Source organism: Eurytemora carolleeae, unplaced genomic scaffold (genome assembly GCF_000591075.1).
Source record: "Eurytemora carolleeae unplaced genomic scaffold, Eaff_2.0 scaffold395, whole genome shotgun sequence".
Classification (NCBI taxonomy): Eukaryota; Metazoa; Arthropoda; class Copepoda; order Calanoida; family Temoridae; genus Eurytemora; species Eurytemora carolleeae.
The window spans coordinates 134520-145870 of record NW_019396292.1 but is presented as its reverse complement, the minus strand read 5'-3'; the positions used below and the strand labels follow the sequence as shown (position 1 = coordinate 145870).

At 31.4% G+C, this 11351-nt stretch overlaps 1 protein-coding gene across 3 annotated transcripts in view; it reads right to left on the bottom strand.

The window, feature by feature from the left end:
• The window catches only part of LOC111700316 (amino acid transporter ANT1), a 19838-nt gene that overhangs the window by 2979 nt on the left and 5508 nt on the right, over positions 1 to 11351 (bottom strand). For all 3 annotated transcript variants that reach the window (XM_023471191.1, XM_023471190.1, XM_023471189.1), the window contains exons 2-11: positions 9563 to 9627; positions 8799 to 8901; positions 7769 to 7884; positions 7231 to 7356; positions 6769 to 6876; positions 6161 to 6229; positions 4210 to 4279; positions 3640 to 3750; positions 2750 to 2956; positions 2126 to 2324 (exon numbers count right to left, since the gene is read on the bottom strand). In XM_023471191.1, the coding sequence (XP_023326959.1) occupies positions 2126 to 2324; positions 2750 to 2956; positions 3640 to 3750; positions 4210 to 4279; positions 6161 to 6229; positions 6769 to 6876; positions 7231 to 7356; positions 7769 to 7884; positions 8799 to 8901; positions 9563 to 9627 (1174 nt within the window). The remainder of the gene's footprint in view (positions 1 to 2125; positions 2325 to 2749; positions 2957 to 3639; positions 3751 to 4209; positions 4280 to 6160; positions 6230 to 6768; positions 6877 to 7230; positions 7357 to 7768; positions 7885 to 8798; positions 8902 to 9562; positions 9628 to 11351) is intronic.

Genomic DNA, 11351 nt, shown 5'->3' with positions numbered 1-11351 from the left:
TTAGGTGGGGGGGGGGAGAGGCGTGGGCCCAGCCCCCCCCCCTCTTATCCGCCCCTGCAGTGCTGGTATGTTTTGAAAGATGAAAATTTCCCTGTATGATAATTTAGGTGAATCATACTGACGTATTGACTGAGCGTTAACAATTATACGGGGAAATTTTCATCTTCCATAACATATCCAAAGCAATGTTCTGACAGGTTACTTTTTTTGTTTAATAAAAACAAAAACAAGTTTATAAATAAAAGAAGAAAAAACAATTTTTTTTTCATGGAATTCTTCTTATCAATGTTTACTGCAGATAAGTACAAAATTACCAGATTTTCCTCAATTACGCAATTTTATCAATTTATAAAAATATTTATTTTGATTTTATAAATTCTTGTTTAGAGTTTACTTTTCCCTTTCAATATTCTAAACATATTTAGCATGTCCAGTATCTTATTGAAAGAAATAGCACATTAATTGGATTTTGGTTCATAATTTAGTTCAATTCGTTAAATTATCATAATTTCAATCAAAATGTTTAAAACTTTCAAAATTCACATCTAAAATGAATTTAAAATTTTCTACTTTTTTAAACAAAAACTTAACGAAATTATTGCTGTTGTATTTTAACTTTTGTTTGATGTTGTGCCGGAAAATTTGGGGTTCGGTATGCGAAAATTTTGTTGAATTCCGTAAATTTTTGTTATTTTGTTGAGTTTCGTACATTATTGTAATTTTGTTGAATTCCGTACAATATCGTAATTTTGTTGAATTCCGTACATTATTGTAATTTTGTTGAATTCCGTACATTATTGTAATTTTGTTGAATTCCGTACATATTGTAATTTTATTGAATTCCGTACAATATTGTAATTTTGTTGAATTCCGTACATTATTGTAATGTTGTTGAATTCCGTACATTATTGTAATTTTCATTTAAAAATGTTGAGACACTTTTTTTAAATCCTTCCACGTCTAAATGGAATTCATATGTTCAGTTTAAAAAAAAGAAAACTTAACGAAATTAAATGCTATTTTGTGTCGAAAAAAAAATTTCGGTAAAATGCGAACATTTTGTTTAATTCCTTAAAATGTTATAATTTCAATAAATATGTTGAAACAATTTGAAAAAAAAACTTCAAGATAAAATTAACATTTTTAACTTTCTGAAAAAGAAAACTCAACAGGATTGTTTGCTATTGTATTTTAACTGTTGTTAGATATGTTGAGATAGAAAATGAGCTTTATGTTTGATAATTAAAATTGAATTAAAATGAAACAAAATTATCGCATATGAAACCAAGATCCAATGATGGTTCTATTTCTATTGCTAAATATATCTAAAATATTAAAAAGGCAAAATTTTACTCTATTTAAATCTTCTACAGAAACATTTTAAATTAAACTTTTTATAAAGCATTAAACTTGCAAAAGTGTTACCAATTTTAAAGGAGAGTGTTTACGAAAAATAAAAGGTTTTTTCTCTCCATTTTTTGCGAAAACTCCCTTTATGAAGAAGCGTAAATACAGGGTTACCCACAAAAGACTGTTAAGACAACCTGAAAACTCTTCAAATATGACAAATTCAAGGTTACTTAAAGTCTTCTGCCTTAAATATTGTCTTTTAATAGATTATTTAATGATTTAATGAAAAAAACCAGTTAACAGTTGCAGGAAATTATTTGTATAAGGAAACAGACGTTTTAAACTGAATTCTCTGATGTCTCATCCTTTGTAGGTAGCCCTGTATGTCAATAATGTCAGGCATTTTGCATACAGTAAAAATAGAATAGAATTAAAGAATAGTATAGAATTTAAGAATAGTATAGAATTTAAGAATAGTATAGAATTTAAGAATAGTATAGAATTTAAGAATAGTATAGAATTTAAGAATAGTATAGAATTTAAGAATAGTATAGAATTTAAGAATAGTATAGAATTTAAGAATAGTATAGCATTTAAGAATAGTATAGCATTTAAGAATAGTATAGAGTACTTCGTAGATTTATTTAGGAGAAATGAACAAAATTGAATTATTTCAAGAACAGATCAGATGGTGTTTTCAAATAATATACAAGCATTGATTCAACCTGGACATCTTTTAAAATCATAAACACTCAATTCAACAATGGATTCCTACCTCTCAGGAACTCCCTTGACCCCAATGGTAGCGTCTGCAATCTTCATGTAGAAGAAGGGGGGGAAGACGAAGGTGAGGAGGGTGACTGTGGAGGCTCCGACGAGGTTTAGGATGGCCCCGAAGCTGGGAACAGACTCCGCTACGAAGAGAAGAATGAGAACGCTGATGGATCGGAATACACAACGTTTCCAGTTAAAATCTAAACAAAGTTTGGTCACAGTTGTGCTGCATTAGGTAGGATAGTTTTCTAACATCATCAAATAAGGACGCACAACACGAGACCGCACTTTGAGAACGGTCTATTGAGGACGCACAAATGTGCGACATACATACTGGAACCGTGATCTTAAGTGACCCTTCATGTCCAATTCACAAAGGTACACTTGAAACCTTTTTATGTTTAATAATGGTCAAGATTTTGTCGTTTTTCTGTAGGGTTAAAAGTATCTAATTCTGATAATTCCTATATGCTTTCCTGCAGTAGAAATGCGCAAGTCACTTTTTAGAGAAACCACAATTAAACAGAATCAGTTTTCAAAATTATAAACATTGATATATATTTGATCAGACAAAGCTTTTAACGGTACTGTGTTGACATCTTCTAAACCATAAAGGATATTCCACCTGAAGGAATGCTGAGTATCTCCTCGAAGATCTGAGCTGGTGGGTTGGTGATGATCGGGAATGCTGAGACGAGATGAAGGAGAAGCATGATCTCCACCACCACCCTCTCCCACCCGTCAGACATGGAGAGAACTATATTGTCCTGAACCAGCTCACCCAGGGCAAAATATCCTCCAGCAGCCATTGGGAAGTAGATTAGGAACAAAACTAAAAGATAAACTAAGTTATAGAAATGTGTCCCCCTCCCATTTCCTACAATTTTAAAGGGAAGGGGGGGGGCTCTGCTCCCGAACCCCCCCCCCACATTTCGCTTTCTTATGCACTCCTTATAACCAAGGATTTTCATAAATGTATTACAAAATATTGTATAATCAAGCAAGAAACAATATTCAACCAATAAATGGTAAAAAAAGGAGAAAAGAAGTTGTTTTTTCAAGAACTATTATTATATATAAAGAACGTTAAAAAAACATCATAAGAACGTAATTTCTATTTGTAATTTTTTAAACGAATATTGCTTCTTACTTATTAAATAAGTGAAGATCTTGTCTATTTTTGGATGTCCGATCATAACTCATGCATTTTTTGACCAGTTTGCCTCAATTGTGATAGGGGAACTTGATAAAACCACTGGGATGTTCTTGGATATTGATTTAAAAATATTAAGTAATGTTGGTTGTATTTCTTCGCATAAACTAGTATTTTATAAAACATAAATGTTCTGAAGAGTAATCACAATATCACAACACACTACTTCTCATAAAGCCATAAATTTTCATAGATTTCCACAGGAGTTTGCCAACAAATAGAGAAGAACAAGAATTTGACTATACATAGTAAAGAAAAACATACTGCTGCTTAAAATATGACTTAAAACAGGAAATGCTTACTGAGAATAGCTATAACTGCCGCGTAGTTGAATTGGCTTCTGTTCTTCATATCAGCTTGAATAGTCGGGAAGGTGGAAGCACCAGCAAATGCAAACATTATCGAACCAAAGGCTGAAATATTTTATTAAAATTTAAAGGGACTGTCAACGTCATCTGAAGTGGCCCTTTAAAAACATGTTTGATATACACAATTGTAAACTTTATCTTAGATCATCTATTTAATTTCTTTTCTCTGCTGCACAAATCCACCAGTTCTGTTTTTATGGCGATCTCGCAATTAACAATTATCTACTTTTAAAAAAGAACAACAAGAAGATTCTCATTAATTTAGCTGAAAAAGAGGATTAAGATATATTAATATTTTAATCAGGCATGGTAACTTTTTAACAAAAGGGTCAACTTAGAATTACGTTCTCTAATAATTGTCTTATGGATTTATCATAATTTTATAAATATACAGAGAGGAAATGATTTTTTATATTCAAAATAATCTTTAAAGAAAAGTACCATTAATCTAAAACAAAAGACTTTTTGATGTTTTTAATGATTTCATATTTGGTTAAATGTTACCTTTAAGAAACCCCTGGAAGGTTGGTGGAGGATAAACTTTTTGCTCTAATTCATTCCCGTCAATCACAACCTTAAAGGAACTGTCGATTAAATTTCAAGTAGTTTACAGAGGGTAATGTCAGATTCACAACAGTTTTTCTCAGCTTAAAGCATTTACTGAGCTCGCGATTTAAAAGCTTTCGGCTCGAGCCGCAATTCCTTAAGTCCAGCTTTAAAACCCAATCTAAGACCCAATTCTAATTACAGCTCGTGTCGCGTGAATGATTGACAGATTCGAGATCTTAGGCTAGACTTAAGGAGTTATAGGCCCAATGAAAATAAAACTGACCTTTGTCGGTGTTAGTGGAGAATAAGACTCAATGTTGAGTCTTGCTCTTAACAAAACCCAAAATGCGAAATTTTTTCATAAAAACCCGTAATGCGCCAATTCCAACCATGAAAATACGTGTAATACAATATTAAACCGGTTTTATGAACTAAACTGAGTGGAAAATTAGATGCAACTTTAATCCGAAAGCTATAGCCGTAAATAAGACCCAATGGCAGCTTAGTCCTAAGCCGTATTTTCTTGAATTTTTTAAATCGCGGGCTCTGGTGAGATAGCAGAAATACGCACGTGACTATTGAGAAACCACGATTTTATTATCAATTTATAATTTTCCTCTTAAAGGGCTATGTAAGGTAGTTGAACTGAGTATACAGTGATCTGTAAAGCTTCTTTCGGATTCATTTGAGACATATTAAACTTTTTAAAGATCTGTAAATTCTGAGCTTGAGCGCAATTAATTCGATGTTCAAAACTGCTACTTTCGGGGTAGATACGTTTTCAGAATTAGTTTTTTTTTAAATTATTAAATAACGACGACATAAAATGTAAAGAAGTTCTACAATAAACTACAGACGTCATGTATAGGAACATTTTGAGAAAATAAAAATTAATCTTATCATCGAAAATAAGTAATTTTTTCAATTATTAGTTTCTATAATCTCATTTTCCTGGTTTCTCATTATTCACAAAGTTTTAGCAGATTTTCTAGAATTATTATTGAAAAGACGACATTTGAAGAATTTGAAGAAATCTGCGAATAAATTCAAAGAAAATTAGAAATTCAATATAATAATGAAAACGAAATAATCGATTTTAGCATTGATTTATTGACAAATTTCTTTTGAGAAATATGTTCCTAACCATCTAATCAGATTACTGTATAATTTTTACTTTATTTTTCGTTGTCGTTATTTAATGATTAAAACAAAACTAATTCTAAAAACGTATCCACCCCCAAAGTAGGAGTTTTGAACGTCGAATTTGCGCTCAAACTCAGGATTTACAGATCTTTAAAAAGTTTTATATGTCTCAAATGAATCCGAAAGAAGTTTTCAACAACAATGTATACTCAGTTCAACTACTTTACATAGCCGGTCACTCCCTTTAATTAGAAAACTCTTTTAGCGATAGAGGTGACAATCCACTTTATAAAAGAAATTCAAATTACAAAAATTTATTTAAAAAACGACCTTTACATGATGATATGTTCTTTACGTAAACCAGGTGTCCCAAGAAATATTAAAATGTAGTAAAGGCAAAAATTTGTCTCTGATTATTGCTTGTGATTGGTCTCCAGATTTACATTCGATGGATATTTGAAATTAAATCGAAAAAGCTCGGTTTAGATTAATCAAGCATATTTTGAAAATTAGAAAAAATATTCATAGATTAAAGTACGAATGGTCCGCCGCATAAATAAAATTATAATTAGCCAGAGGCCGAATTTAAAGAATTTATGCCGCGGCTTAAATTTAAGCCACGGCTCAAATATATGAATTTTTAAAGATTTAAACCGGCGCTGAATGGAAACCGGTTTTTGGGGGATTTGAGACACAGCTTAGATTCATTTAATTTGGACACAAGTTCTACCACATCTGTTTGGGAGGCACCTTAATATAATACCTTGATTATAATAATGATACAGGCTGTTACTGTAGTTAGGAGTGCACCAACAGCAATAGGCCAAAAGTCCTGAAACATGGAAGCGTGTATTTGTAACTCTGTTAATTCTAGGTTGCGGGCATAAATATCACAAAACGTAAACATTTTTATCCCATATCTAGAAGTTTTATTCATATATCAAATAGTCTAAGTTTGAAATATTAAAGGTTTACTCTTTCGGGTTGCAAAGATATAGGAATTAGGAAGTTTGTGGCAAAAATTCAGTTTCTTTGCAATTCTAACTGATTTGAAACACTTCAAGATTTCTACATTTCAAGCTTTTTAAGCTCTAAAACAAGAATTAGGTATGTTGCATTCAAATTAGTTTTAAATTGAAAAAAAATTCAAATTCATATAAAATTTTTTCCAAAGGTCCAAGGAATTCTCAAATTTTCAATTTTGTATTTGAAACCCCAAGATTAAAAATGCAATTAGAAAATGAAACTTTGTTTTGTTTCCAAAAAAAATCAAGCAGTTCACGGTATTTAGCGATTCAGAGATGGCCAGTGGCCCCACTTCCACAATTGACAAAAAATAGTTCCCTTTGTTTTGAAATAACCCCAGCCTACCTTAGGTGTTCCTGCCCAGGTGAGAGGAATAAGACAAACTGCCACAATTACCATCCAGGTGCATAGAGTTAAATGGAACCCAGCAGACCCAACCAGGGAACCCAACAACTGAACACAAAATTGAATAAGCTACTGTGTTGTTTAAATTCTCCAACATTATTTTTCATCTTTAATGCATTAGGAAGTTGAAATGTTTTTATGTCGAAAGAAAGGTGTTTCTCACCAATATTATTTATTTTTATGAATATATTTTTTTTTGGTTAAATTCTGAATTGACAGACAAGAATTAAAAAGCCATTATTAATAAATATCTCAGAATCAAAGGTCAGACTCTATCAAATCTTTGCAGATATCCTTCAACAGGGTTCATTCAAGAAAACTTAAAACAAATAACAATAAAATGGAAAAGAGAAAAAGTACAAATTTTGTGTAAAACAAGATGGCGCCTGACCACGTGTTTACCTGTGCTATTAAAACAATAAACACACAACCTCCGCCGTACAGGGTAATACAAATGGCGACCAATGAGACAATTCGTCCCCATCTTCCGACAGCTTTCTCTCCAATACAAGGATAAGGATCTCGGACCTATTCACATAATGAATACAAATTATGATAATAATGACTTTTTAAAAAGATATATGAAAAATTATAAGGTGCAAAGTGGTATTTTTTGTGTGAACCTTTTTTTGTTTTATTGGAGAAACATGAAATTTAATATTAGTAATAGGAATTTTACTTTACCAAGGGTTCCCAAGACGGAAACTGTGTTTTAGTGAAATTTTTAATTTCCTGAAAAGGTAGTTTTACACAACTTTATCACCTTTTGAGATAAAAAAACAGGCTTTTATCATGCTTTTGCAGAGGTTGTCGTTATTTTACTCAATGTCCCATGGGTCGTTAATTAATTTTATGTCCCTCTGTTTGGGGAATAATATGCCGGCAATGTTGGGCAAATGGTGGTAACAAATGTAATGATTTAGCACGAGAATAAACTTACATGTCCCCTAAACTCCTCATATCTCTCCTCCAGCATAACCCAGCAAAGTCCCAACCTTGTCCCAGAGAATAGAGAGTTCACAGTGAACATTGCTATCAGAAACAAACCGGTCCAACCTGCAGTACACTTTTTATATTACTGGTCCAACCTGCAGTACACTTTTTATATTACTGGTCCAACCTGCAGTACACTTTTTATATTACTGGTCCAACCTGCAGTACGCTATTTATATAACTGGTCCAACCTGCAGTACACCTTTTTACTTTACTGGTCCAACCTGCAGTACACTTTTTATATTACTGGTCCAATCTGCAGTAACTATTCCAACCTTCAGTACACTTTTTTACTTTACTGGTCCAACCTGAAATATACTTTTTTACTTTACTGGTCCAACCTGCAGTACACTTTTTATATTACTGGTCCAATCTGCAGTACATTGTTTATATTACTGGTCCAATCTGCAGTACATTGTTTATATTACTGGTCCAACCTGCAGTTGCACTTTCTAATTGATTTTCATAGATTAATGTTATGAAAACCCACAGATTTCTAAAACAAGTTTCCCAATTCTCGATTCAACTTCAATCATAACATAATCTTTTTATGAATGTAATTTTGATTAATTAATATTATTTTTCAGAATCTAAATATGTCATCACATCGATTAATGTTTACATAAATATAACACGTTTTAGCATGTTTTCAACAACAAACGGAAAAAAATAAACAATAAATTATCAATTCTTAAAAGATTATTTTAGTATCAGGTTAAAAGTAAAGATTGCAAGATGAATAAAGACCAAAGCCAATGAAACTAAAAAGACAATGAAATGATGTGGACAAAATGAATGACTAATGATTGAGGAAGTAAGGAAGATGGAGGACTAAAGAGAAGGAATGAACCAACGGAAGGAAGAGAAATAATTACAATGATTGTATGAAATGAAAGACAAAATAACAAAATAAAATCTGAAGATAAAAGACTTCTTATATAAAATGACTTGAAAAGTACTTAATTGTAATAAGTGACCTGTCCCAAGAAGAGCATATGGTAAAGCCAACACTCCACTTCCAGCCATTTCCCCAGCAAGAAAAATAGCCGCTGTTGCTATTCCCAGACCACCCTTAACTGCCTAAATATTTTTAGAATTGGAGAAAATTCCAAAAATTTCACAAAAACATTAAAGGGACAGTACAGGAAAAATGAAAGGGGGTATAGACTGAAAGCTAATCACTTTAGCTCTCGATTGCGACCCATGAAAGTTTTATCTGATGTTCCTATCTCGAGAAATTGATTTACAACTGTGTCAAATTTATACGAAAATTAATATATATACAATTTTGCATAAAAGTAGTGGTTTTAAATAGATCAAATTCAGCAAATAAGCAACCAATCTGAAAACGATAATATCCCCGAGAAAGCTAATTATTTATAATAATTGATACAATGTTTGTAAATGAAAAGATTATCAGAATATATTCATTTTGTCCATTCTCATCATGAAACACTAGACAAATGCATTTTAAGAGGAGTATGATAACAAAAACCAGTCACCCCCCAATGACCACATAAAATAGCCCACTGCGCCCCCTGATTCATCTGTCAAAATTTATTGTTAAAACTTAATATTTTAATAAGATTTTGTTCCTAAGCCTGCTAGTTTTGAATTTCAAGCATATAAGCTGTTCATTAAGCTAATTTCATGGGCTTTAAATGATGGGTAAAAACTTAACAAAATGTGTGTCAATACCACCAGGACATATTTATCTGTAATTAGTTTGGCGTAAGCTGACCTGTGATGTGTGTGAGCCAGCCAGGCTGTTCATCTCGATTTTCTCTCCATGTCCAGGTAGCAGCACTTAAATATTTTATCTTTATTACGTAATTTTCACGAATCCTATCTTTAACATATATTGTAGTTCGAAACTGTTGAACCAGTTAAAATTAGGATGTAGCTGGGGGGGGGGGGGGAACATTTTTTTTATGATGACAACTTTCAGGGTTATTTTCTCACACATTCGATCTTTCTTTCTGCACTCCCCTCCCCCTAATTGTAAACTTTTATTTGCAATATGGGCATTGGGCATAATATCTATATCTAATCGAAATATTATTTTAAACTTTATTTCATTTTCTCATTCATATTATTATTATTGTTGTAATCATTCACTGACAAAAACAAATCAATGTCATCAATTAAAATCATAATTTTACAGCAAGACAATGAAATGATGTGGACAAAATGAATGACTAATGATTGAGGAAGTAAGGAAGATGGAGGACTAAAGCGAACGAATGAACCAACGGAAGGAAGAGAAATAATTACAATGATTGTATGAAATGAAAGACAAAATAACAAAATAAAATCTGAAGATAATTGTTTACGACTTCGATTGTTTTTACGTTTATAATTTGAACTAAAATGGAGAGGAAATTGATTTGAAATCCTACAAAAAAAATCTATTTCCCCTGGATGGAAAAAACAAAAATAATACAACTTTTTTGGAAAATTTATTTTTTGGTCAATGAATATTTAATGTGTATTAGATAGATAGATATATTTTTCGGGTTTAAAATATCTACATCTCTATATACTTTGCTTGTCTGTTTGCTTGTTTGTATCCAATAAACGTCAGAACGGCTGAACCGAAAAAATTCTAATTTTATTAATTTCTAAAAATCCACGAATTTTTTTCTCATATCCGTAAACTTCTTTTGTTATATTTTTACAATGTATACAAAGAGAAAATGTTCACAATTTAAAAAGAAGATGGGCGCCCTGGTAGCCTAGTACATTTTAAATTTCATAATTTTATAAATGATTCATATTAGTGATGATGAATTATTTTATAAAAGATATCAAGCATTATTGGAATTATGGAGAAATGTTTTTGTTTACATCAACTGGTTAAAAGAGTTTACTTTACTAAGATCTAGATCTTATACGAGCAACTTAAAACTTAATTTTCGCTTTTCATAATCCTATACAGGACATTGTACCATACAACAATTTGTTTTCAATGTATACTTAAAGGGACTATAAACGTAATTTCAAGTTGATGGAGTGACATGTACGATTCCCAACGGTATTCTAGTTCTGTCTGAGCTGGAAACTTTAGAATTAGATATCCTTAATCCCGATCGGTTAATTAATCTGGAGATTAATAACAAGAGGAGAACAAGCATTATTTATTCTGGAGATTAAGAAAAAGAGTCGATCAAGCATTAATCCCGATATATACCATTCAAAAGTTCCCAGCTCTGATCAAGCATGGATTAGATGTCCATGTTTTTGTTTTTGAAAACTGGTTATTTTTATAAATGAGCTTTCTCTACAAAAGCTACTTCCGCATTTATTTATTCAGAAACAATTAAGAAATTATCAGAATCAAACACTTTTCAAGTCAGAAAAATGATGTTATCTTCAATATTATTTTTTAAATAAAGTTAGAATTACGACATTAAGGACAAATCTGTGTCTAACTCTCAACTGTAGAAATTCACGATTTAGCTGAGATATATTAAATAAATACCTTAATTTTAACAAATTAAACATTTTATATTCTTTAAATATTTGAAAAT